The 27,872-nt window shown below is 47.7% G+C and overlaps 3 protein-coding genes across 5 annotated transcripts; 1 reads left to right on the top strand and 2 right to left on the bottom strand.

Annotated features, from left to right (window-relative positions):
- Window positions 1-118: 118 nt before the first annotated feature.
- On the top strand, window positions 119-4,025 carry LOC120952829 (uncharacterized). 3 transcript variants are annotated; one of them, XM_040372353.2, is made up of 3 exons: window positions 119-399; window positions 1,530-1,634; window positions 1,697-4,025. In XM_040372353.2, exon 3 carries the CDS (start codon window positions 1,724-1,726, stop codon window positions 2,831-2,833), a length of 1,110 nt encoding a protein of 369 aa, XP_040228287.2. In that variant the 5' UTR covers window positions 119-399; window positions 1,530-1,634; window positions 1,697-1,723; the 3' UTR covers window positions 2,834-4,025. The 3 variants fall into 3 exon arrangements, with proteins under 3 accessions (XP_040228287.2, XP_040228288.2, XP_040228289.2); XM_040372354.2 differs by lacking the exon at window positions 119-399 and adding an exon at window positions 431-710; XM_040372355.2 differs by lacking the exon at window positions 119-399 and adding an exon at window positions 734-836.
- Window positions 4,026-5,527: 1,502 nt separating this feature from the next.
- Window positions 5,528-20,645, bottom strand: LOC120950521 (cadherin EGF LAG seven-pass G-type receptor 3). Its single transcript, XM_040368627.2, has 7 exons — window positions 18,899-20,645; window positions 11,681-11,824; window positions 9,611-11,603; window positions 8,174-9,540; window positions 7,855-8,096; window positions 6,352-7,781; window positions 5,528-6,278 (listed from the first exon to the last, which is right to left on the bottom strand). The coding sequence occupies exons 1-7, from the start codon at window positions 19,098-19,100 to the stop codon at window positions 6,167-6,169; spliced, it is 5,490 nt and encodes a 1,829-aa protein (XP_040224561.2). The 5' UTR covers window positions 19,101-20,645; the 3' UTR covers window positions 5,528-6,166.
- Window positions 20,646-23,680: 3,035 nt separating this feature from the next.
- Window positions 23,681-26,663, bottom strand: LOC120952552 (uncharacterized). Its single transcript, XM_040371943.2, has 2 exons — window positions 26,358-26,663; window positions 23,681-24,819 (listed from the first exon to the last, which is right to left on the bottom strand). Exons 1-2 carry the CDS (start codon window positions 26,358-26,360, stop codon window positions 23,746-23,748), a joined length of 1,077 nt encoding a protein of 358 aa, XP_040227877.2. The 5' UTR covers window positions 26,361-26,663; the 3' UTR covers window positions 23,681-23,745.
- Between the last annotated feature and the right edge of the window lie 1,209 nt (window positions 26,664-27,872).

Consider the following 27,872-nt stretch of genomic DNA (forward strand, 5'->3'; position numbering starts at 1 on the left):
AAAAAAATGGAGTTTGTTTAAAGTTTATTTAAATAGTAGTATAAATGTACAAATAAAGTTGCTTTTTTCAATTTCAAATATCATTTTGTGCATGGTCGTTTAGGTAGAAAATCGTAACAATCGACGAAACACTGTCAGCAGCTGTCAGCGCCGTTCGTCGATTCGCGTCGGTTCTACTTTTTTGATGAATCACAATCTCGCGCTCACTGCTGGGGGAAAAAACGGTGTGTGTGCTTCAGTGTGTGCGTGCGTGGTGCGTTGCTACATGCAGTCCCCAGCCATACCATTGTGTGTGTGCGCTGTTTGTTTTCATCACATATCGTGTGTGTGCCATTGAAGATTGAGCAGCGAATTATTTCTCCGTCGTAGGCAACGCGCGTAGCTTTGCCCAGTAAACAGGTAGGTGATAAAGTGATTGCATTTTTCATTGTCCCATCCCTGGTAGTGATGTGTGTAATGGAAATTTCCCGCAAGAATGAAAATGCTGCCCACCCCGAGCAGCCCATTTGCGTTGCATTTTGTCTTCGCTTTCGTCGTTGCTTCGTCTTCTTGCTGACGAAATCCGTCTGTGATCCGCAATGGTGCCACCACCAACCTAGCCGTGTGTGAGGTGAATGTCACACACAGTGTTGGCGATCGAAGTGCGCGCAACCAGTTTTGATTGATAGTTTTCGTTGGCTTTTGCGAAACCATCGTTCCGTCGTGCTTATGTAAGTCTAGTGCTGTGCCTAGGGAGTGTGTGTGTGCGCGCGTTTGTTTGGATTAGAATGTAAGGTGGAAATTTTGATTTTCCACAAGCCAACACAATCCAATCCGTACAGCAGAAGTGGAGCGAGGTACGAAGTAAAAAAATATACAAACAAACACACACACGCACACAAGCAGAAAGTCTTCCTGTTTGACGTCACGTACACTGTGCACGGACACTGTGTGAGGCTGTGGTGGGGGGAAGGAGACTTGGAAGAAGGGAACAAAAAAAGGTCGCCAAAAGTCAGAAAACCCATGAAAAACGTTTCTGTTTTCATCTGGTTTGTTTACATTTGCTGCATTGATGGTGCCATTTTTTGTGCACTATTTTGCACTGCCATCGCACACACTGTGCACTCCCGTGTGGCTGAAGGCGGAAATGTTGTATGCATGCAGCTGGGATGCATCTCCGTAAAAGGTCAACAACGCGAGCCGTCCGGTTTGCGGTGGGTCCTTTTCTGGAAATTTCCACTTCCTTGTTTCGCTGCGTGCAAGCGGAAGTGTTTGTGTATATGTGTGTGTCGTGTGTGGCGTTGTATTGGATGGCGCAAAAAGAGATACGGTTGCGTTGTTTGATTTGATCGCTTGCGTTGTTTTTGGTGTAAATTATTCATTTATGAACACACATGCTTTTCCAAAATCGTGGCCATGCGGTTGTTTATGTTACGAAAGGTTTTGCGGCTGTGTTTCATGTTACAGCAATTTTGGTAGCTTTCGTGGAGATAAAATAATGCTGTATTGTTGAAAATCATTCCTATTATTTTTATTTTTTTCCATTCCAGAATATCTGCTAGAAAAAGTTGAATTTCAACGCAAGCAAACGAGGCAGCCAACCCTACCAATGGTTATGTGAGTTTTCTACCATTTCTACTCACCATCACGACAAGGTACTTATGTCCAGAAAAATACTTTACATTGCATCAACTAACATGCAACTCTTGTTTTGTAGCTTTCTTAAAAGAAAGACAAAGATAAAATGGCTTCCGAAATCGATGAGCAGCTTCGGCTGGAAGATACGCTCAAAACGCTCGAGCAGCTGCACGCCGACCCCTCGACCCGCAGCAAACTGTCATCCCTCACCGGCAAAAACCCGTTCCGCACCGAGCTGGACAGTGGCGGCGAAACGCGCCTGAAGGATCGCCAGCTGATAAGGAAAATATTCGGCAACCGGTGCGAGTGTGGTGCGGAGCGGGCGCCCCTCGCCGCGACCACGCTGCACCACGGCAAACACAGCGCCTCGATGCATCTGGAGCACGGTATCCGGAATCAGCCCACCTTCAAGCACAAGCACCGCACCGATCGGAAAACGATCGTGCGCGATTCTATGCTGCGCAACATCGGCCGCTGTGTGCACCAGAACCTGCGCAAGGCCATGGCAAACGACGGCAACGCGAGCGTGGTGCAGGCCGGTGCAGCGCTGAAACCGTCCCTGTCGGAGACGAATCTTACCAAATGCTTCGCCAACGAGGCCAGTGACGATTTGCTCGATTTTAGGTTACTGATTGCGCAGTGTAACGAGCTGTCGCCGGCGGTCTCGGGCTCTTGCTCGTACCGGCCGGTGGACGAAGAGGCACCGAACTACACGCACAACAGCTTCCGGGCACTGCGCTCAACCGAGCTGACCTGGCAGCAGCTCAGCCGGACGACAGCCAGCGCGCGGCACAACCGAAAGCGGCAGCTGAAAAAGTCCAACAGTACCTCATCGCTTGACAGCGACGGTAGCGGCAGTGCGGAGGCACACTTCAAGGGCAGCCGTACACGGTGCGGCACGTCGCAGGGCAGCGTGACACCGCCCGATGGTGGTGATGGTGGGCTCGGCATGGCGTCACTGTTACCGGCCCTACCGAGCGGTAGTGCGACGGTCCCGGGCGCTCCCAATGGTTCACCGTTGGCCGGTGGTAGCAGCGGCAGTAGTAACGGCGCTGCACCATCTGCTTCCTCGTCGGCTGCAGCGTCCTGTTCGCAGCAGGCCCGCCTTAACGCCATGCCGTGTGATGTGACGATCGACGAGATGGCGAGCTACTTCGAGACGCTCGTTTACATCCCGAAAAAGATGTCGACGATGGCGGAGATGATGTACATTTAGGGTGTGTTAGGGGGCGAGAAGAGGAGGCGATTACCACGTGAGCACGCGCACCGATCGCACGATCTGGTTCCGCGCTTCGGGTGGTAGTGGTTCCGGTTCGTAAAACGGTGTCGTGTCCTGTACATTTATTTCACTATTCCTTTGTTGGGTGTTGTAAGCATTATCGTAACCGTGTCGTTCTATGGTGCCCGCCTGTTGTGTCTGATGTAAGCCTGCGCAGGAACCGTTCCTGCGGGCGAACCGCGTATCTAGGCCATGTGAAATTTTATTATTTTTTTTTTTACACTAAATCTATCTGTAGGCAATTTTGTTCTGTTGCTTCCTGCAAGCACGCTCCTCAAATGCAAAGCAGTGTGGGTGAGTTTAAATTAGCCAACAATACACAGCATACTCTTCAGAACTATGGAAATATCAGTTAGTTTAATGTGGAATGTCTATCATTCTGGCCTACGCACCCTGCGTACGCTGGTTTTACTAGCATGTTCGAATGAATGGGATAACGAGTAGCGGAAAATGCAAATAATCTGTAGAACTGTCCCTATGGAAATGGGTTTGATTTGAAGAGGCCACACTGAACAAATCGATAGAACAATTCCTTTTGCCAGTGTCAATGCTATAGATGGGGAGTTGTGCTAGATAGATAGATGTTGCCTGCACAGATACGCGACCTCGAATGTGTGTGAGTGTGTTTTGTTTTCTCTACAAACAGTTCAGCCTATTTCGAAGGGTGACGATACGATCAATATTCCCGGGTTTTTCCATTTAAATGTAATCCTGAACTCTGTAATCCTTATTTTGTGTCGCATGGTCACACTTTTCATTCATGCTGCATTCATTATCGATCGATCGTACGGTACGTCATTCTAGTGAAAATGTATTCCCAGGTGTACTCTATCCATGTATAAGGTATTGCTCTGTCCTTAGTGATAAGCTTTTATTCTCTTTCTCATATGTTATGCCACTAAAACAGTCATATTTTATGCGCAGTAGTAAAACGAACAAAAAAAACAGTCTCTCTCTTTCTCTCTAGAACCGCGCAGCACCTAGAAGAGCATGAAGATTAGTGTAAGCAAGGACATTAGGAACGGGTGAGAGAAAGGGGGGAAATGTGTAGATCGAATTTATCAATCGTTCTTCATTTTGTATTCATTGTTTTACTGAATAAAGGAAGCATATGATTCCAGGTTTAAAATTGGGAGTGAAGTTCAAGAAGTTCATCGCCGAGAAAATAAAATTGAGAAAAAAGTGTAGCAAAAGTAGTGTACGATGACGGAGCAGCACCAAGAAGGTCAGTCTTTAACAAGAGCAACAAATGATTTACCTACGAGAACTATAAATTGATTATTCTTTATACTGCAAAGGGAGGTGCCTTCATCTGCGACAACAGTGCATTAGTTGCAGACGAAAACCTTGAAGATGTATTAAAGTGTACACAAAGACATCAGCAATCAGGAGACTGCATTGTTCACAAACTGCACATTGTGTGTACTGCTACCTTTACACACATGTGAATCCCAGAAGACTTAACAAAACATATGAAATGTCGCTACACGTGAGATCCAGTACACAACGTGCAGGAGAAGCATGTTCTACGAGCGTATCGTGGTGGTTGGTGGTTTGCTATCCAGATAAAATCGAGGTAAGTGAGTAATGTCTAACATTTGACTACTAAAACATTTTTAGACATTAACAATACTAAACATACTACACGATTGGACAACTTCAAATAAAAGTTAGTCATAAAACTGTTTTTCGATCGTACTTCGAGTGTTTTTGGTCTAGTAGCTTTTTTGGAGACCACTTAATAACTCTTTTTGCATATCACTCGGACGATATGTTACTCACAGTTAGATACATGTAGCTATTTGACGTCAACTAGGTACTTTAAGTTGATTTCAACTAACAATCAGTTATTGCTACTAGTTACTGTTATTAGTGACTTACGGACAAGTAAATAGAAATAATAGTAGATATGTTTCCTTTTTACTTCAAATATTCATATCTTTTGAAAACTTCTTGCTAATTCATGGTTGTTGAGCTTTCAAGATGTGATCAAATCTGTTGGGTCTTCGATGATTTTCATCATCTATTTTGGATCAGTTTCATCTTTTGTTTTCCTTTGACTAAGGATATTTAGCTAAGATTACTAACACAAAATATTAGTTAGGTAATCTGGTCTTTGAAACTGTAATCTAATAGAATTTGTAAATATTGAGCTCTATGGCAAGTTGTAGAGATACGTTAACTAGTATTTTTCGTACAGATCTGGAACTTCAACTAAGACCAAACAGTAAACTACTTTGATATTTCTTCTTTAACCGGTACAGTCAGTTTCCGGGCTAAGACCTGCTTGAGAGCCTCCACACTACTAGCCTTAGCTGTCTTGATTAGTGTCTTGATTAACTGACCTATATCATGATATTAAGCGCTACTTGTTAGGTGGTCGCTTGATTTGGGGGTTGAAACCATGACGGGAATGATATTGTGTCGTATGTATAACGACTAAACCATGGGACTCACAAGCAATCTGGCCGTTAAATTGTCTTTATGAACTTCTCCTATATTAAAACGTCATAAGAATAAATTTATAGGACAAGTAAGAGATACAAAGAAGACTCGTAAACAGCATGTCTATTTACATTGTGAATCCGAGACACTGTAAATAAAATAACACCATAATTTCACTTTACAACAGTTTAATTTAACGTTACCTAGTGCTTTATTTACAAAATACATCAAATGCAGTTAACACGCACGTTCCTAGCAAGCCGTGAACCGCGCGAAGGACGTTACGTAGATGGTGGCGAGCGCAGGAACCTTCGGAACACTTGATCGCGCTTGCAGTAGCTGCAGCGGCGGTGTGCTGCCTAACAAAAACAACACGTAGCAAGCAGAGCCTGAGGAAGTTGATGCGTAGTTTGGCACGTTTCCGTTCTGCGCACATAGTGTTCACAGATGCATTAGAGCGCGTAGTTCCCTCATCCAGTTCCATCTTGCGTACACGAAACGCCAAATAACAAAGGTTCACTCTTAAAAGTAGCAATAAATATGTTCCTTCCCCATTCCCCTTAATAGTAGCTTGCCCTATTGGCAAGTGTCAGCTTTGTCGGATGTCCCTGCTGCTGCTGCTGTTGTGGCGGTAAACATGTTCTTGACCCTCGGTTGACCAACGGTACGGTGCCGGTTGGTTTGGTGTTCGCTTTGCAGCACAGAAAGGGAGCTCGCGTAGTGTGCGCAATGACTTGCGCGTGGAGTGAAGTTAAACAACCAGTGCCTAGTTTATGACTTGTTTGTACAGACTTTTAAAACATTGGCCACCTTGGCCTTTGGCGGCTACAGTGCACCGTAGATGGGTTCGGTGTAAAGTACCGGTGTCGCACTGCCGTAGATGTCCGAACCAACGATGCGCTGCGAGTTGATCGTTGATCGCACCTGGTTCTTGTACCTGTAAAGAAGGGAAAGCATGCCCGTGGTTAGTGTTTGCGGGCTGATGTTGTAAACACAAAGTCATATCTTACCGTTTCGCCAGACAGCAAGCCGTCATGGTGGAGGCAAAGGCGGCAAAGCCTATCAATCCCGCCAGGATGACTAACCAGGTACCGGACGACGCGATCAGTGCGGTGGCCGGCGGTTTCTTGCTCACCGCACACGAATCGATCTTGTGCACCGAGTACCGGTGGTACACCTCCGCAAGCGTTTCCTTCATCTCGGCATCATCCATAATGCGCATCATCTCGACCGGCGTAAGCGCGGAACCGTGGCGCGTCAGCTGGAAGCAGGAACTGGTCGAGCTAAAGTCCAGACTGTGGTCCGGCTGGCTTAGCACCTGCGCATCGAACACGGACAGCTCGAGGTTAGCGTTCGCGAGCCGCTCCTGCATCTCGACCGTGAACCGGTCCAGCACGCCGCTCACCTCCGTCGGTGGGCGCGAGAACACGAACCGCAGCAACGATTTGTCGCGTATGACGAATATCTTCATCTGCGTCTCGCTGATGCGCTCCGCCTCGTCGGAGTTGGCCGCCCGGACCATCAGCTGGAAGTAGCCGTCGACAAAGTTGGACATACTGCGCGTCGTGCGTATCTCCGCCGTGTCCGGGTTCAGGCTAAACACGTCCCCGTACTCTTCCGTCCGATTGTCCCGCCGGTAGAACTGGGGCACAAAGTTGATGCTCTGTATCGAGTACACGATCGGTCGGGCCGTTGGGTCCTCGTCGAACGCACGGCCGTTCGCGATCGGTGTATCGATCGGGACGTTGTGCCGGATACCGATCGTTTGGTTTTCGCGCTCAAAACGCGGAGCATGATCGTCAATGTCTAGCACCCGGATCAGTAGCTGCAGTTGCGATTTATCGTGCCGATTGTAACTCTCGTGCATAAGCGGATCCGGTACGGTGTTGAGCTTGAAGCAGCGGATCGTTAGCCGGACCGATTCCAGCGTTTCCCGATCGAGTGGCTTCTTGGTGCGTATGATCGCTTGGTTATCTTCCGTGCGGGTAACGTTGAACAGGCCCAGCTCGTTACCGTCTATGATGATGTAGTTGATCGCACCATTCGGCCCCACATCTTCGTCCAGTGCGGACACGTTGCCTACGATCGTACCGGCGGGCTGTTCCTCCAGCACCTCCAGCTCGTACGGTTGCGCTTCAACTTCGCGCACAAACCGCGGCTCGTGATCATCGATGTCGAGCACGTTAATGCGCAGCACCACGGTGGAGGCTTGCGGAGGTTCTCCCATGTCGCTCACCTCGATGATGATGTTGTACGTCGATTTGATTTCCCGATCCAACGACCGGGTCGTAGTGATCAGGCCCGTCTTGGCGTTGATGTTGAACGATTTCGCGTCCTCGATGTCGGATTGGATGCGATAGCGTAGCGTGCCGCTCGGTGTGGCCGGACTGTCCGGATCACTTGCGATGACCTGGAAGACCGGTGCACCAACCGTTGCATTCTGGGAAGCGTGACAATGAAAAGATACACACTGAGCATTGGGCATTTGAGAAAGAGTTTATAATTAGGAATACCTCAGTAACGTTGGCCGTTTGTCCGACCTGCGGTGCAATGAAGAAGGGAATGCCATCGTTCGCACTAATATCTCCAATGTACAGCGTAAAGGATACGTCGTTGTACAGCGAGCTTTGCTTGGGAAGCTGACCGCCACTGTCCTGGGCACGGATGACCAGCTCGTACGGTTCCGCTCGGCCCTTACCTGTTAGCATTGATTTCGTTTTGATTTCTCCCGTTTTGGGGTTGATTTGCAGTAGGCCTGAGGTTGAGAATTTTGATTTACTATTACCCCACCGGTCACAGAGAGAGAGAGAGCATAAACCTACAATCACTTACCATTCGCTTCACCTTCGTTCAAGATATCGTATCGGACCTCTCCACCAAGTCCCTCGTCCGGATCGTGCGCCGTAATAGCGATGACGAACGTATCCACCAGCACGTTCTCAGGAATTACAGCCGTGTACGATCGCTGCCCGAAGATCGGCGCATTATCGTTTACGTCCAGCACGTCCACCATTACCTCGGTGGTTGCTTTCTTGGCATCCTGCGGCCGGCCTGGTGCATCTTCCGCTACCACGATCAGCTTCAGTACTGATTGCTTCTCGCGATCCAGCACCTGCCCGGGTCCAATCCGTATTTCGCCCGTCTGATTGTCGATCGTGAAGAGGTTTGAGTGAGACCCGAACAGACTGTACCGGATAACGTTGTAGCCGAGCAGTGTGTCCTTCTCCGTGCGCACCACATCCTGATCAGTCGCGCTAACCGTAGTTACCACGTGCGGATACCGGTCGGACTCGAGAACGGTGACGCGGTACGAATCCCGCTCAAACACCGGTGCATTATCGTTCACGTTCTCTACCGTCACGTTAACGTACGCGAGTGAGTGACGCTTCCGGTTGCTGGTGATGGCTTTCACCACAAAATCGATCGTCGTTTTGTTGTACGTTTCGTAATCCAGCCGCTGGAGTAGCATAATTTCTCCCGTACGCTCGTTCAGCCCGAAAATCCCATCAACGTCCGGCATCATGAGCTCAAAGTCCGTGATCGGTACGTCGGCGACGGGATCGTCTGCCTCGATCCGGAACACCACACTTCCAACCGGGGCTTCCTCTTTTACCTTCACCTCGATCTTGGGCCGCACCGTGGACCAGCCTTTGTTCCTGAACAGTGGGTTGGTGTCCTTGAACGACTGCACGTACAGCGTTACCTCCGTTTGATCGAACTGCCGCTCGGGGTACAGCTCCGCTGCTGTATCGGTGGCCCGCACAGTAAGCGTGATGACTGCGGCGTAGTTGTAGTTGAGCGTGCTGTTCACAAAGATCGTCCCGTCGTCCCGATCGATGCGGAAGGCTTGCCGGTAGTCGTAGGATGAGGTCGTTAGCAGCGGGATGCCACCCTTGGTGACAGCCGTGATCGGTTCCACTAGGGCGTATTCAATTCTGGCACTCAAATCCGTATCCTTCGCCGTGACACGCAGGACCTCCGAATCGATCGCGCTACGCTCGGACACGTACGCAGTGTAGGACTGTTGGGTGAATTTGGGCGGCTTGTCGTTGATGTCTTGGATCTTGACGTGCACCGTCGTGGTGGCAGTCTCGGGAATGGGAAAGCCGGCATCGATCGCGTTCACTACGATCGCGTAACTTTCCGGGTTAGTGTCTCGGTCTAGCCGAGCATCGCGAGTAACCGTTATCAGGCCCGTGCTGTGGAAGAGAATTGAAAATAGATACATGAAGCATAAACTTCGCGGACGAAGGGATCTCGCATACTTACAGATCGTTGATTACGAAGTTATCGCTGGCACCGACGATCTTGTATCGTAACAGCTCATCCAACCCATCTGGATCGGTAGCACTGACCTGGGTAACGTTGTACCCTGCCGGAGCATTCTCCGGAATGGACGCACGGTACGAAGGTGGTCCAGGGATGTCTCGATTCCCAGCCGTTGCATGCCCGCGGAAGATCGGGCGCTGATTGCCGGAAAGTCCTACACGCACCAGCACACGCGTATCATTCTTCAGTGGAGGAACACCATGATCGGTGGCAACGACCAGCAACTCATACTGCCCACGATCCGTATCCATCGAACTGACCGGTCGTGTGATCTTAATCTCTCCACTATCCCGATCGACCGTAAACACGTGCCCCGAGATGCTGTTCTCCGATTCGATCGCATACGACACGCGTCCACCACCCTGCGTAGGTCCATCCACATCGACTGCGCGCACGAAAAACTGAGGCTCAAATTCCGTCGCACCTTCGCGGATCGTGCGCGTATACTCGAGCGCCTCAAACGCTGGATGGTTATCGTTCTCATCCATCACATCGATAAAGACGTTCGCGTTCGTCTCGCGCCCACCACCGTCACGCGCAACCAGCGCCAAACTATAGCTCTTCTGCTCCTCATAATCCAGCTGCCGCTCCACGTAAAGCCCTCCCTCGGTGGGATGCGTGCGGAAAAACTCCGCCCCGAAGCCCTTCACCGCGTACGCCAGCTGACCGAACATGCCGGCATCGTGATCGGTTGCGCTGAGGTCCGCAATCTTAAAGCCCTGGGGTGAGTTTTCGCGCACCTGCAGCGAGTAGCTCGCCTGCGGGAAGGTGGGCGAGTTGTCGTTTGCGTCCTGCAGCCGCACCGTCACGTTGGCGGTCGATTTTTCCTCCCCATCGACCGATGCGACCAGCTGGAAGCGGAACGTTTTCGCCTCCTCGCTCGGCACATCGTAGTCCAGGCGGGACGAATCCAGCACCTTCACCACGATCGGTGTGCGACCTTCGCCCTGCGTTGGCACAACCGCAAACACTCCTTCCGAGTTGTGCAAGTTACGCAGCGCGAGCGTGTAGTGGCTGTTGGGACCGAGATCCCGATCCGTCACAACGATCGCCAGTCCGGGCAGGGGTGTGTCTTGCTCGAGATTTTCTGGGATTGAAACCTCGTACGCCGGCTGGCTAAACTCGGGCACATGATCATCCACATCGGTCAGCACGATCGTAATCTGCGAGGTAGTGGAGTCACCGGGCAGCTCGTTGTTGATCAGCTCCGTCGCCCGGATGGAGAACGTGTAAGCGCCACCGTTCTGCGTGATGATGGGATCTTCACGATCGAGCGGCTTGCCGGTAGTGATCAGCTCTGCCACGCCGGACCGTGGATGACCGATGTAGTTAAGCTTGAAGTGTCCCATCGGTTCGTTCTCCAGCATCAGCATGAGCGGGTTCGGGCTGCCGGTGTCACCGTCGGTCGCGTTGATTGTCAGCACGCGCGTACCCTCGATCGTGTTCTCCGGTATGGTGGCCGAGTACGGGGCGTTGATAAAGATCGGCGGCTGATCCTGCACGTCCAGGATGGTGATAGCGACGGACGCAACCGCACGGAGCGAGTTGGTTGGTGAACCATCCCGCGCCTGAATGGTGAGGATGTAGGAGGGGCGTGTTTCAAAATCGAGTGGCCGTCGCAGCTCTATCCACGCTCCGAATTTCCCCTGCGCGATCTTTTCCGTGTGTACGGTGAACACATCGCAGATATCGTCCGCACCCTTGGCCGGGTCCTGATAGCAACTGAACGTTAGCTCCGCGTTCGCTCCTTCGTCCTGATCGGTGGCAACGATATCAGGCGTCACCGTGACATTGCTGCCCGGTTTCGTCGCTTCACTGATCGTCGCACTGTACGGGCGGCCGACAAAGACGGGCGGGTTGTCGTTGTAGTCGCGGATCGGGATCTCTCGCCGTAGCGAGACGGTGTTTGGTTCCGTGCCTAGAACTCCCTCATCTAGACGATGGAAGAAAGCATTATAGTTTACGGACATTTATTGTGGACCCAATTATATGGACGGTGTAACAACTCACCGGTAAGACTGATGATGACTTCCACCGTGTCCTGCTGTTCGCGGTCGAGCGATTGGCGCAACCGCACTACGCCACTGTCGCGATCGACGCTAAACACCGGTCCGGAGATACTGAACCGCAGCTTACTGCCCTCGGGGTCAACACCTGTACGCAAGCGAGAGACAGAGAGAGAGAGAGAGGGCGTGGAACGTGGCATTATTAGAACACATTTTATAACAAGCTTAGCTAAGTTAACGGCATCTCAAGGGGTTCTACTTTATTGCTTCGTGCCTTCCCAGTGTGCCAATTGCGTAAACGACCCAAAATTACTGCTGTTTGTACAAATGGTCACACAAACACACACAGTGGAGAAGGGTTAAAATAGAGCAATGGAATAACATCAGCGGTCACGCCGCAAAAAACGGAGGAGAAAACTGCCAGCGAAGCGTGCGTAGAATTCTGAGCCACTAACTGCTGCTGGGGAGCATCGATCGGTTGTCGACTTCTAGGTCGACAGGCACCTGCTTGTGGCGTTGGTTCGTTTCTTACACTCCTTGCGAGATTTCTTTCACGTTGGTGCGCGCAAACACTAAAGGGGAAAGGGGGCGTTACGATACGAGGTGATGATGGCCTTTGCTGAATTTTAATGTGCATCTTCAGACAGATCTTCAGCGGTTTTTTGTTGTTGCTGTTGCTGTTTGGTAGGCCACACGTAACACGAGGTGCATGAGAAATGGCACAATGTTTGCAAAGAGCATACAATGATACGGAACGGCTTGACGGTTGATACGTTTATGGTAGATTAGTGATATTATTTAAGCTTGTTTTACGCTACTTTGGTGCTGGCGAGATGCGTCAAACAATGGTTACTTTCAAGTGTTACAGTTTTGGTGCTTTCATCTAGCGTTATCTAAACCTTTTTGGTGGTTTTTAAACATTCATTTAATTTCGGTTTCATTTAATTTCCAAGACGTCTTTATCCCAGCCCAGTGTTCACTTTAGTGTACTTGAAGCCTACAATAGTCGGTAAAATTGGGGTAACAACTTTTTAGTTTTTAGCTCAGATTTTATATGAAAAATACTAAAACTTCCCTACTTATACACTCAAAGCTTCATTGCCATCATCTAAGAAAAAGAACATTAATTCAAAATAGTAGCTGTTGGCAGACTGTTTTTATGTTCCTCTTTTTAACACCTGCATTTAGCTGCATTAGTATGTACGTGACGTGACGTGATGCGAGTGGATCGTCTGCCTCGATTGTTCACGCTTGTTCAATAGCACGTGACTAATGGTGGGTATTGTTTTGTGTGTTTGTTTTTTGTTTGTATCTTAGCTGTCTCAAACAATCCAACGACTTCCATTACCATGCACTTGCAGAAAGGTATACTTTATTCAACTTTGCTCCCGTCTAGTATCTCTTTGGGGTAGGTTCTATTAACCTTCGATAGAGGGAAGGCATTATTTAAAGCTTGTTTATAAAAAGTAAAGCATTTAATGGTTGTAGTTTTCTTGTCAAGACTTCATGATTCGGGATTGATACGGGACGGGAAGGAGATCACTTCAGTATTAGCTTCAGCTCTGGTGCAGGAAATTCCGTCAACTCATTCCACCCAGCTCGCCTCAAACGGGCCGTGGGAATTGATGCGTCGCAACAGGCCGCACACACTGTACAGCGTTTCCATTTTCCACCACATCAACCCGAACATCAGAGTGGATGGGTTTCCATCATGACATGCTTGAACGGGAAATGCCACACCGGCACGGCGCATGGTGGAAAGAGCGACAGCGAAACCTTATGTGAGCTGGACCACTTTTAGAGTGACACCTGCAGTGCTAGGTGGAGTCTTGGGGCGAATGGTTTTGGCCATGCCTTTGCCCTAAAACGCGCAGGCTAGCAGTGAACTTCACCTTACCTTGGCGCAAAAAGGGGACCGGAGAGGGCGCAAAATAGGCCACCTAAGCAGGGTCTGTTGTTCAATACTCGAGAACGAGAATGCGCCGCACGCGTTAGTGGAGCTTCGAAGGCCACGCGATCGGTTCTGAAGCGAAAGGCGAAATCACGCTCGCGGGCCGCAAGTACGCGCTGACCACTAGGCGCGCTGGTTGGTAACCTTTTCCCAACCTAAACGGTCACCGGTTTCTTGTTCAGAAATTGAACGAGCCAATGAAGCAAGCGGTTGAACATGCAGTATTCGTTTGATGTGGTAAGTGCGTGAAACGATACACACACCGTTTTCTCACCCAATGCGGAGGATCATGCGGAGGATCACTTTCGTTTTTTTTTGTTGGGTTGAAGAAGGCAACGTTTCCTTCACGGCGGATTAAAAAGATGGCTCATCAAGTGATTGGTTTGGGGAAGTGGTGTTTGGTTCAGCGTTCAGCAGCGCAAATTGGCTAATGGAGATGCATGACGCAAAGCCGCAACAGGCAGCGGTGGGGTAGTTTCGTAAGGTCTAGCGGACAAAACTGTTGCTGATTAATTATTGTTCGGAAACGATTCCACCTTGGTGTGTGTGTGTATGTGGAGTGTTTGAAGGAAAATATTTTGGCGGGCTAAAGGTAGAAAGCGCGTTTAGGACATAAAGCTCACAGCAATTCTATTTGCTCACCCCTGTACAGCGAGGGACTTTGACAGCTCACCACAGCCTACTTAGCATGACAGCAGGGGCACTGCTTTACTTCGCATCATTAGCCATACAACGCGGGAAGCTGATGTCGTCGCCCGGGCACTGGAGATGGTGAACTTTTCCATTAGCTTTCGAAAATCGCCCGAAAATCTATCGGCAAAAACCCAAACGACGTTACTACGTACTAACGTTTCCCGGGGAGCAGATGATTCGAAACAAAACAGATTTCTCCCGCCTAGGGTCGCATTCCTTCCTTCTTTCCCAAAACGTCGATGTCCCAGGGGGGAGAAGGGGTACTGGAGGCTGACTTTATAGACTTTTTCTCTTCCGCGCCTGCTTCGTTTGCTGCTCTCGCTCTCTGTCTCCGCTATTCACAACAAGTGAAAGCCTGTGGGGTGGTGTCAGCTCCGAGCGTCTACTTCTTGCCCTGGCCTTCAGCCACCCAGCTATTGTTGGCCGTGAAAGACGTTGGAGACGCTCGGCGACAATCAAATTGTTGGCAGAGACTAGGGCCGTGCAGCAGCAGCAGCCGTAGACGCAGCAGCAGCCGTAGACGCAGCACCACCACCATTTCATTATCAACTCTTCTTCCCAGTGCTGAGGGCTGGGGAGTCGATTGGAGCTTTCTGACGTGACCTACTTTGACGCGGGAAGGGGATGTGAAGTGTGCTTTTTCGTTGTTTATCTCCGTTTCCGTTTTTTTTACTTCCCGCCGGTATGTGGGGTGTTGTGTTTCGTGACAGTTTCGGGGCGATTGGGTGTTCAATCAAGGGTGTTCAGGAGTGTGTAAGGCGCCCTTCGGATTTGGTTCGCCATAGATATTACAGCACCATTTCGAACGGGTTGGGGAGCGAAAAAGAAGAAATAAAATCAACAGTACGGATTCACGAAAGTTGGTTAGTGTTAGCTATCAGTAAAAAGACGAGCTTGGCTAATAATCTCAGCTGTATGTTTTTAGAAACTAAAAAAGCAAAAACCACTTCAAAGAGCCTTCAGAGCGCGGGCAATAAAAATGCAAACTCTCATGCTTTTCGATTCATCAGCATCACCACTACCGAGGACTGGGCTTATATTCCGGTTTGTACTTCCAATTTCCTGCATTGACTTTCGTTTGCATTGCTTCGGCACGATATGACCCACTACCGGATTTTTTCATTTCTTCTGTTGATCCGTTATTTGATTTGAGTGTAGCGAGTTTTTGTTTCTCCCATTTGGGATCGGGGAGGATCATCTTCCAACAGATTGATTCCGGCCGACTAATGATGCCCCATGGTCACAAATCATCGCTTCCGGAGTTATTAAGCCGCACCGTGATCGTAGCGGGATCGTAAAGAGTGTACGAAAAATTGAAACATCTGAACAATCGAACAAACGGTGTGTGAAATGTTGGCAAATGAACGGTTGTTATAGATGTTCGGTTGCAATTTGCAATGGTAGAGGGACCCATGGGCTTCAAGAATTTTAATAACGGTACAAGAATGGACTGAGCCCAGCAAGGGAACCGTTTAACGCTAATTTCGCATTCCGGTAGGCAAGCCAAAACAATAATCGGTCGGTGTATAAAACGAAATGAAAGTAAATGTTGTGGATCTTTTTAATTAGCAAATTGTGCAGCAGCCTTCCAAAATATTAAACAGTAAATACACGAATGTAAGTTTGCTTTTTTTAAATCAGAAAAATGCTAATTTCCTCTTTGGAGCATCTGTGCGCTGTTTCTGTTTTCCATTCCCTTTTCAACTAGCGGCAAGAGATGAGAAAACTCCATCTCTTGTTCGGTGTTGGCACGGAGGAAGCGGTTGCGAGATGTAATTACACATCGTTTCGCCGCTGAGATTTGGCAATGTACGATTTCGAGGCAATTTCCTAATCAAACACACCACTAACCTACAAAAAACGATGCTAAAGAGCAGGTGTGAAAAACAAAACTCAACCAGTCCTTCACCCTCGACCAAAAGGCTTTAAACCAGTTGATCATTCATCATTCGATCGTCAGCATCGAAACCGCCCCCCTGAACTGCTGCAACCTACCATGCTCTGTCTGGCATGAAATGCAGCCATTATGTCTATGTGTGTGTGTGTGTGTTGTGTTGTGTGTGTACAGCGCGCAACTTATGCAACTAATTTTCCTCTCGTTTTCGGTGGCACCTTATCGGAACGAAACTGAGCGATCATCATCGTTCCGGCACGCCGGTGGAGAGGGAAAATAGGAAAATTGAAAACTCGTAACGCCTTTATCACGGTTGTTCAGGAGGTTTCCTCATCAAAAAGCACTCGTTTGCCTTATTCCTCTCATGCCAAACGATGAGGGAGGCCTAATGAGCGGAGCAAATCCTCTGGAACTGATGCTGTATCGAAACGGATCTAGAGCATAATTGAAGGAGTGAAGGCAGGAGGAGGAGGAGGCTTAGCTTGTGTTAGCTCCGATTTATATCCATAGGCACATTTTCCACTTTATCGATTCAACCGGTTTCAATCGATGGAGCAATTACTATCCGTTTGGTTGCAGTTTTCTTTTTTTTTCCTTTTTGATTTATGTTTAAATTATAGATTAGTTCAGGGTGTTTAATTCATCCAGCCGTTGTCTTGCAACATCTTTCACTCAACGGGGTTGGCACAAGTCAGGAATGAAATTTGAAAGAGTAACGAGGCAAGGAGAATGGCATGGACAGAGGTATTTCGTTGCGTCGAGTTGACCACCATTTCACGAAAAAAATGTCATTCCAACATTTGCTCTGTTGTTTTGTTTATATATATGCCACTGAATGGACCTCGTTTATGACGTTGACCTTTTCAATGTGAAGGTAGTTGAAGGCAGCGAGGCAGGTGTTTCAGTTTTTCCCATAAAGTAAGAGTGTAGCTTGCAGTTGTTTACGATTCAAATCGTAAATGTGTCTTAAATTTACTGTAGTTTAAGTTTATTATTATACTTTCGTAAGACAATGTCATCGTTATTTGAGATTAGTTCCGTTGCCGTTAGTCAAGATCGCGTAAGAGCTGCTTTATCGAGTAGAGTGAAGACCCGACATTAGAAAGCATCTTAGTATTAGAAACCATTGAAATTGTATTGGTATGTACAATTATTAAGCTACGAGGAAATGCAAAATAGGAGAACTTTGGAGGAGTTATAATAATGCTCTTGTTTCCTCCAAAAAGTCGTGATCATCATTCGTGATCTTTTCTTACCCACCCTTTAACAATACCATCACACCGCACGCGCTTTTTTGAATTTACAAGCAAGCTTCCGGTGCCCCCAACAAGCTGACCATGAACTGCATTCATGGGAAACGCCACGAAATGGAAACAATTTTCTCATCCCACCCTCTGGAAGACACATTTCACTTCCGTTCTCTTTCTTCAGTCTCAAGCAGACAAGTACGCAGGGGGAGTTCAAGGCAGACGCTTGTTGAGGAATAGTGTGTATCATTGGTTTTCTGTTTTGTTGAGTGAAGAATCTGCACCAGACCGTAACACTCGTTATTTGCCGGGACTTAAGGGATTGGATAGTGAAACAAAGCGTCTACTTTTCGCTGTTTGTGTGTGCGTGTGCGTTTGACCGGTGACAACGAGGCAGAGTTGTGTGGGAAGTTGTACAGGTTGAATCGAAAATTGCACCAAACTGGATCAGCAGCGCTGGTTTTGCGTGATTCGGACTGGTTGAAAAGGTTGCTAATGCTTAAGACGATGAATTATAGGATTGGTGAGCTGAGTTTGGGATCGCTACTAGCAGCATTGCGTTTTATTTGTTTTAAAACCCTTCTTATGATGTAAAAAAGTTAATCTTAAACATTCTATATCATTTTCTATAAAGGGTTATAATAACATAATTGTACCTCTATTCATTTTCAATATTTTCATATATCAGTTCATGAAATAATTAGAATGAAAATAATGGAATACAGCAGATATTTTCAATAATGATTCCTTGGGTATTTGACTTTGGAGGCAATTATTTAAGTTAAATTATAAGGAGTCTTTTACTTCTCACAAGACGATTTTTCCCATAACGAGTGGAAAACTAGAACCAATTCAATTCGCACTATGAAAATTGTAGTGACATCCTACTTGGCTTAAAGACTCCCAAAACATAATTTAAATATTAAAGACTATTTCTCAGGTTTTAAGAACTCAGCTCTGAAGTAACCAATATAAAATCATTGTAAAATTGTGCCTTCATCTTGAAAACCCCTCTATTTCATCTCCCTTTCCTAGCTAATTACAACAGTTCAAGACAAATTTCATTCTACTTTCATCGATCAATTTGACTCAATCGTAACCATTTGAAATTCTGCAACCGTCGACACCGTCAGACTTTCAATTGCACAGAAAAAAGTGAAATGAACTTTGCCGACTGCCACGGTACACGTTGGTGTAAATGAAAAGCAAACACCACCACACCGGACCCGTTCCAATAATCCGGATATCTAACCGGAATCAACGCTGCATAATTAAACGAAATCAAGAGTGGCCAAAACGGTTTCGCATTGAATCATCCATGTCGGTCTGCCCATGGCTGTGTGTGCAGGGGGATAGGGGCAAATTTTCGTGTTGTTTGCTGTTGGCTTTTCAAGCGACTAATTTCTTCCCCACACCGCCTTTCCCGCCACCACTTACCTCGCAGCTGGTACACCACACTGCCGACCGGTGTGTTTTCCAGCAGACTGAACCGGGCCATGTCTCCGCTGCCCGGGATAAAGTGCGGCGTCCGGTTGATGATCTGTGCCCAGGCGCATTGCTGCAGCAGCACCACCAGCACCAGCAGAGAAACCAGTTTCACCCTCGGGTGCATCATTCTAGTGCACGAATGCACCGCCATGGTTTGTTCGGCTCCTGCTCGCGCTGCCAGCGAACCAGCCAGTACCGGTTTAGAGGAATCGTCGTCTGGTGAATGTGGATGTCTCGATCTTGGTCTACACCACCATTCAATCGCAATCACACACGCCTTCCGGAACTGGTTAGGCTCAGTTGAAAGCAGTGCTTTGAGCTGTTTTTTTATGCTACAGTGTTTCCTTGACTTTTTTTTAGCTCTTCAAAAGGTTACCTCACTTGTATGATTGAATCGCTTCACACTGCCCGAACCGCACGATTGTACACCTGCTGCTGTGTCATTCTGCGGGTCTGAAGCTGATTGGGTTTTTGATGAATTTCTGTGCCACTCACCCGCAGCTTCTAGGCTAACAGTGGCCACTCAACTCACCCCAATCGAGGTTGCTTCACCTTGATCACACGCCTCCCTTATCAACCGCTTTTGATTCAACCGCAAAAATTACACACACAAACACACGCGAATGAAACCCTACGAGATCGTAAAAATTGCACCACCACTGTGTTGAGAGGTAGATCACTCGTTTGTGCTATAAGAGGCTATTTTTCATTTCATAAGCTTATGCATAGGGTTGTTTTCTGCTTCTTCTTCTTCTTCTTCTTTAAACAATTCCACTTCACTCAACGCGCGTCGTCTGCAGGATGTACACACGGACGTTACAGATTTCCTCACGGTTTGGTTTTCGCTAGCCCGGAGCTGCCCTTAGAAAGATCGTTGACTCACTTCCACTGGTCTGCGCGAAAAGATCGCTCGGCGGCCCGCACCGATCGGTCTACAGCGGTCAGCAAACCGGCGGCGGCGGCGGCGGCGGCGTGACCGTTTTGTTTCGCCTTTCGCCTTTCGCTGCTCGTCACCAGCACAGCCGTTTGGCCCGGCGTTGAATAACCAAAACCGAAAGACAGGAACACTCAAGAAGGGAGAGAAGATGAAGCGAAATTCGCCGTGCTGCTGTGCCGAGCACCGTGTGACTCAGCCCGATCACGGGACAGGAGGATGAGAAGTTTCTCCCGCTAACCGGTTTCCTCTCCGTGTCGGGGAGGGAAAGAATATGGGCCAAAGTGTGTGGAATTTTCGGTTGCTGACCGACGGTTCGTCGCTTAACACGACGTTGAAATCTTTCGTGTTAAAATTGTATTACACTATGCACTTTGGTATGAACCCGATGATCACGATCTTCTTCACTACACATACGCGTAATTGTGCTAATCGGGACGCTGAACTATTGAGGCTTCACACTCACTTCCTGCTTGACATCCGTGCAGGTGTCTTGGGCAGGGACCACACGCACACAAACACACAGGCGCACGCTCACACTTCTTCCGAGGGTGAGTTTGAGTTGATCTTTCTACTCCACACCCTTACGAGCGCCGGTACAAGACGTGCGTTCGGTTTGAACGTCGCTCACGGAATGAGTCTTGTATGGTGTGCTCTCCGATGAGCATCTTAAGCCGACTAGCCTTCGCTTCGCTGAGAATGCCACGAGCCACGAGCGAGTGCGATCGGGCAGGAAAAATTATGCTCACCGCTATACCTGCGCTACCCGTGTGGTGCGATTGTTTTTCATTAGCCAGAAGGTTTTTGCTTTCGTTTACAGTCCCGCAGCGGTGGCGGTTCGTGCCTTTGCAGGGAAAACATACCTTCTTTCCCCGGGCGACAGCAGTGCGTGCTGTTTGACACGGGAACTCAGCTAAGCGCTGGGGTCGAGTTTCGAGATGCGTTGATGGTACGGGCACGGAGAGCAGGAAAGCAACCAGCGGCAGCTGCTTTTTGTTTACCTTTGCGTTCGTGTACCGTGTCGAAAATAATCGAGATGCTAGCCGCACTAGCACTGCGTGGAATAGGCGAGTTTGGTGGAAGGAAAATGCGTTCGCTTAGTGCACCGGCACCTGATAACAGGGAAAACGCAAAGTTTTAAAGTTTGTCATGATCGGTGGAAAGTGGACAGAAGAAGCTGCGGTTGTTGATGCTGCGATAAGTACGTGATTTGGGCTGAATTTTTTATGGCAATGCTCACTGCGTTTGTAATCAAATAATTGTATTTCAGATACTCTTTTCAGGTTATCTTTCCGGACCACTGGGAAGTAATTTTTAACACGTACAGGTAAATTGGCCAATTTGCTTGTTTAAAAACAATGTTTTGCTGATGAGAAAAGTTAATTCATAAAGACATGTTGATCAGAGAAATTGTACGAAAAAATATTTGTATCTGTGCATGTGCAAAATATTAACATGTTCAACTTTTTGAGTGATTTTTTAGTTATACAATACCGTGTTGTCATACTCATCGATACCGCTAGTCACATATAGAGGGCGCTGTTTGCAATTCCTAATTTATATGTACAAAATCAAAAAAAAAACCACAGTTTTTAAAGTTTAGTTAGTTTACAATAAAATCACGCTGTTCATATCGACAAATGTTAAACAATCGACCCACAGCATTAGGTGAATTATTTCCGATGCTTCTCGTTTCACTCCTCGTTGAAGTCTTTTGATTTTGTTTTTTTGTTCGGATTGATCGTTTTTGAAGGGAGCTTGCAGGCAACTGGTTGTGTGCGATGGATCTTTTAAAATGTGTTGCATACAATACAGATTACTGCTTTTCAAATCGATAGGATTCATCGACCCCATCGAGTTACGGCTAATGTGTTTGGTTGTTTAATTGTCGAATGAATATGAAGTTTTGTTTAACGACAATTTAATGCTTTAAATTGATAAAATTGAATGCTGCCTCACACAAATCTGTGTACGACACCATGTGTACGGCTGACTATCCCGCTTAGTGTACATCAATTAGTTCAGAAGCTGAACCACAGCTTCTAGCATATTCGACCAATCGTTGGACGAGTCATGGCTTACTTTTAAGATATTTTTTTTAAAAGTATGCGTCAGATCTAGGCTACGGAATGCGAATTGATTCACAATCCAACCTTGTAGGAAAATACCCGCTTACCATTAGATCACGTGATCTTTTAAATGTGTGATGCTACCAAATTATCAGCTTAGATGACTCGCATTCTTTGGTGTGGTCAACCGGTTACGATATTAAGTTAAGTTATGAAAAGAATGTCCCACTTTGTGCCATTTTTAGACTGTTATGTAATCTGAAACAGATGCTTGCATGCATATGAATGGCCAAGGTATCGAGAATCGTGCATAACAGCCCCAGGAACAAGCCATTTGTGTCGAGTGAATCGAATTTCAACAGTTTAAATCGTGATAAAATTAAAACGCTTCGGCTTAAGAATGTAGAGTTTTCTCTTTTCTTCTAACCTTGCTGCTTATCAAAGGGTCATTGCTAAGCCTTAATGAACTATTCCGTGTTGTTTCTAAATGTTGAATATAATTTTAGAAGCTAATCTTTATAATATACCTATTAAAATGGAAATACATTGATCAATTAGAGTTGCACTTTTAAAATTCATCAGTTCAAATCTAAGTACTAGCGGAAACAGTTTTACTTGTGATTTAAGACTACCGCTGTTTATAAAACCAAATTGCATCTTTTTTATGGGTGAAGTGAAAACATAAAAAAGCTGTTTATCCATTCAATCTTGTTGTGGTTCCTCCAACACCACCTTAAACCACTTAGAATCTAAAGCGAATAATCAGTTAAAATGAAGGTCACCACTAGAACATCAGTATTGTTTTGCGCCTGATGTAGACTTTCCCTCGGAGCTTGGAATAGAGCATCCAATCATCATCATCATAAACTGGTTCGCATGTTAAATAGTTTCCAGACAACGGCACACGGTTAACAAGCCATTAGCGGAAACTATTTAGAAAAGCTAGCAGAAAAAGAAGTCAATATTATTTAGGTCCGCATGCACTAAAATATCATCGGAGACAACGGTTGAGAGGTGGAGCAGTTGCTGCACGTTGACCGATCTTGAGCAATCAAACGATAATTATAACAAAACGACGAATCGTTTCCAGAAACAATACAATCGTACCAAAAGTTGGGGAGTGAACGCGTAAAGCAACCAAAACCATATTCCCACCACACGCTGAATGCATGGTTAATATTTGGCAACGGCAAAAATACGACCTGACGAGACGATCGTGCCGTGCCGTGATCAATGGCTTTTGTTGGTGGTTCTTCATTAAGGTTTTTTGTTTTGCACACGAGCGCGTGAACCACCCCAAACAGGTTGTGAAATTCATCACGGCTAGGGTGAAAATTTGGGCCGGCCAAAGAAAAACAAACTCAACCACGCCAGGGAGAAGGACGGGAGCCGTTATGGTGTGTGTGTGTGTGGTTTGTGATCATTCTATTTAAAAATGCATCCTCAAGGTTTTGCCACCACCAGCCGGCTGACGACCAGTCGCGTCGTAGTTGATTAGCATTTTGGTGCAGATTTCGTTTTTTCTGTTTGGCGGCCCCACATCGGAGGTCATGTCGACGACAATCAAAAGACGATTCAACCCGCTCCAGTACGGCGAGACGCTCTGCGATGAGTGTGAACGAGCGTTCACAAAGGTTCGTCGCTTATCGTCGCTGGTCATTTGTTTATCACACGACACGAAAGCTCTTATATTCGTGAGAAAGAAAGAAAGCAAAAAAAAGCAGATCGTTTCACGGGGGTTTTTAGTTTATTTACTTAAGTTTGTGTTTGTGTTTGTGCTCGTGAGCCTCCGCTTAAAAGAGTCCGTTCGTGTAGCGTCCCTGGTTGTAGGCGGCGAGCGTATTCTGCGGCGGTAGATAGGTCGGCGCACAGAAGGTCTTCGTAACGGCGGGCAGCGTGACGGTGCTGTAGATCGTTTGGGCCTGCACCTGATCGCGCTGCACCTCGGTCTGGGTGACGTACACCGTCTGGTAGCCGCCCGGTTGCGTGTAGACCGAGCTGACGGTGCGCGTAACGGCCGGCAGCGTTACGGTGCTGTAGATCGTCTGCGCTGGCACCTGGACGGGCGGCAGCGTTACCGTGCGCGTATCGGTAACGGTCTGGTAGACGGGAGTGGCCGTCGTGTACACGGACGTTTCGGTGCGCGTCACCGGCGGCAGCTGTACGGTGGAGTAGATGGTTTGTGCCGGAAGCGTTACCGGCGGGATCGTCACGGTGTCGCGCACCGTCGACACGACCTGGCTCGTGCGCGTAACGACGGACGTTTCCGTGCGCGTTACCGGCGGCAGCTGGACGGTCGAGTAGATCGTTTGGGCCGGAAGCGTTACGGGCGGCAGCGTTACGGTACGATAGTCCTGCACCGTCTGGATGACGGGCGTGGTGGTGGTGTAGACGGACGTTTCGGTACGCGTTACCGGCGGAAGCTGCACGGTCGAGTAGATGACCTGCGGCGGAAGCGTTACGGGCGGCTGGGTGACGGTGCGCGTTTCCGTCTGCGTGCGGTAGACGGGCGTCGCCGTGACAACGGTCGTGGTAGAAACGATCGGCGGTAGCGTGACCGTGTTGTACACCGTTTGGGCCGGCTGCAGCGGCGGCGTTACCGTGTAGGTAACGGTACTGGTGAGCGTCTGGTACACGGGCACGGTTGCCGTCTGGGTGTTCGTAATGTAGACGGAGGACACGACCGTCTGCTCGTCACCGTACACCGGCGAGGCGACGGTTTCCGTGTAGCGCTGGTAGTCCGTTTCCGTCCGCGTGATGTAGACGGTTTCGGGCAGTGGGCAGCTCGGTTTCGGATAGAAGTATCCTTCGAACTGCTCGGCACGGGAACAGCCCAGCACGGCCAGCAGGAGGAGGGCGCACAGTTTCTGCGAAGTATAGAAGAAAAAACAAAACCAAAAAGATTGAAAAATAAATCGGGTCGATAAGAAAGCATATCGTTAGCGAATGGAAAAACAGGTGTTTAATGGGCAGCAGAAAACAGCTCCAAATTCCAATGGTTCGGAATTTTGAGGCCACCGGGTGCTGGAAACCGTACACAAAAACACGTCACGCAGCAACTAATCATCGAAAGGTCCCTGAACGGTGGGCCCGATAAGTGGCCGGCGTTATTCGTTTGCGAAGCTTACCGCGATAGAAAGAGAGCCATTTGCATAAATGTGGCGTAAGCCGTGATTTTGGGTGGAATTGAATCAATACATAATAATGGAACGAGCAGGTCGTTATGCTCATCATCGATGGCGCGGCTTGTCTTGTGAGAAAGAAGGGCAGATAAGACGCACAACAGGATAATCATAAATCATTGGATCGGGCCAGGTGTCGAAAGGCTGGGCGTCTCTTTTCATTTTCGATATTCACGAATGAAGTAGCGCCAGAGGATGATTAACGCTACACTTTTGTGTATTGTTCGCTGAAGGGTTTGCAGTGTGCGGGGAAAGGAAAACCAGCCGCCGTTGTCCTTGGCCGTGGATTAATTATCAAACTAAAAAGAGAAGCACCGATGACCTGTACAATATGCAAATATGCTGGCATCTCGAAGGGCTGCTGCGGTGCTGTTTGGAATCGTGAGAAAGGGATTTAGTTTGGAGCTTAATTTTGAGTTTCAGCTGTGCTGTATGGGTAAAAACGAAAATTGCGAGGCGTTGAATCGGGATTAAAATTAGAGAGAGAGAGTTTGATGCGGGTTTGGAAGAACATTCGTTTTTGAAGATTCAATAATAGGTCAAATGATAATAAAATATTGCTTCTTTAAATTCCTATTAGCCATTCAATATTCATGATCATCATGATCATAGCTGAAGATTTAAATCGTTTTCTTTACATTATGATACTTCATGTGAAATAGTTCTATTCTGTATCATCTCTCCTCAAATTGTATTATTATCATATTCAGTATCGCGTGCAAGTCTCTCTTAGTGACATCGTAAGCCATTTTAACAACACACTCAGTTACTAGAAATGCATATGAAATTCACCGAAACCACAGCAAACCCGTTGCGCAATTGTAAATCTGAGTTATGCAACACGATCATTACACGATCATACGCTAAAGGACACTGTGGGTAACCATCATTCGGAATAATCAACAACACTTGATCAACAAACAAACAGCACCGGTGGAGCTCCGTGTCCTCACCGACACTACTACTACTACTACCATTCGAGGTCACTCGGTGTTAATAAAATGCCACAGACTCCACCGACACAGACAGCCAGGAATTTCAAAACCACCGCCCGGGCAAGATAACTGTCCATCCCGTCATGGGGCTCGCAACAAATTCGCAACATCACTAGACGAACGAACGTGGTCTCCTTCACGGCACCGATCGAATCAATCGTGCAAACACACACACACACACTCTGTTAGCACCTGCTGCCGGATGCAAGATCCTTCCTGCAAACTCACCATCTTTGAGTTCGAAATTAGGCGCCGATAGTATTGCACTGCGGCACGTGTCTCGACAACTGGAAGCTCCGGTCACCACACTTCACTTTCGCTTTCGAAAGAACTGTTGCCTGCGTGCTTCGGGAGGGCTTTTGTGCCTGCGCCTGCAATGTCTGGTTCGATCCTTCGTTCCTTTGCTCCTTACAGCTGTTTCGTGTTTCGTACCACCAAGCTAACCTGGTCAGCGTTAGACTGATCGCCGCTGGTTCGATGGTTGATCTTTTTATATGACAGTGTGTTCAAAGCGGGGTAGAAGATCGAGTGCGAAGAGTGCGAATCTTCGGCATGTATATCTTGGCGATGGGTAAATGTCTATGTCTCCCCCCCCCCTCGGCAAATCTGAGTTGTGTTGGAAGATTTCGAGCGCATCTCGGCGACGCGTGCACCGTCGGGAGGGGTCACATGCGCGAAAGGTGCCGTCTGTGATCACCAAAAGAGGAAGGGAACCCCCAAAAAAACAAGCAAGAGAAAGAGAGACGGAAAGAGTAGACAAAAAAACACCGTTCCGACAGAAGTCTACTCTGATCTTAGTGAACACATCTGTAGAAGATTTTGGAAGCATCTCTCTCTCCGTCTTACTCATTTTCTCTCACCCTCTCTTTTTACCCAAAATACTACCTTCTGAATGAACTCATCCCCTTCCACCGAAATGGGTAGTTTTTTTCTCTCGTCTGACTCGGAAAGATCGTGTTGTGATGGTTTGTGACGTACTGATTATTTAATTTTCTGATTCCACCTGACCAGCGGACAGGGGAGAGGAGAATCAACACGCGGTTCAAAGGGTTACATTTTTATGTGGGAATAAGTTGTGGTCTTTAAAATGAAAACAGAACATTAAAAAAAATCATCAGCGCTGTAAAAGAAAGAGCACCACCAATTCTTCTGCAGTCGCTCTAAAGCAAAAAAGGGTAGCGTCCATCTTGGCCTCCATCTGGACCCATTGGCGCGCGTTTTTCCCGCCAACTGGTCATAATCGAAAAGACACACGTCACGGAATCGTGGCGTGGAGATGATCTGTTTAGCGTTCGCAGGCAGGCAGGCAGGCAGGCAGGCAGGCCGCAAACAACCTTTAACGCCAATCGACCCTGATTTACTTCTGATGGTTTTGTGCAGCATCGGCGGACGGTGCAGCGCTGGAAATGTGTCGTTAACACTCACAGGCTCACAGGAAAGCAGGTGGAAGCTAAAGGGAAAATAATAGCCACAAAAAAAATGTAAGAAAACATCAACAACAAAAAAAAACTGCACGATGAACGCGTGTGAACCAGCGAGCACCGGCTACCGTACAGAAGTGGTTCATGTTTTCGAGATGTTGCGTGCTGTTGACAAATGTTATCCAATAAAGATGACATCTTTGGGGACAGCGGCAGCAGTAGCGAAAATGACAAATTGCTGCCAGCGGCTGCCTTGAAAGTGAGAAAAAATGTAACGCCACATTCACGCGGTTACAAATTGTTCAAATTCTTCTGCCTTTAC

This window comes from Anopheles coluzzii, chromosome 2 (genome assembly GCF_943734685.1).
Source record: "Anopheles coluzzii chromosome 2, AcolN3, whole genome shotgun sequence".
Taxonomy (NCBI): domain Eukaryota; kingdom Metazoa; phylum Arthropoda; class Insecta; order Diptera; family Culicidae; genus Anopheles; species Anopheles coluzzii.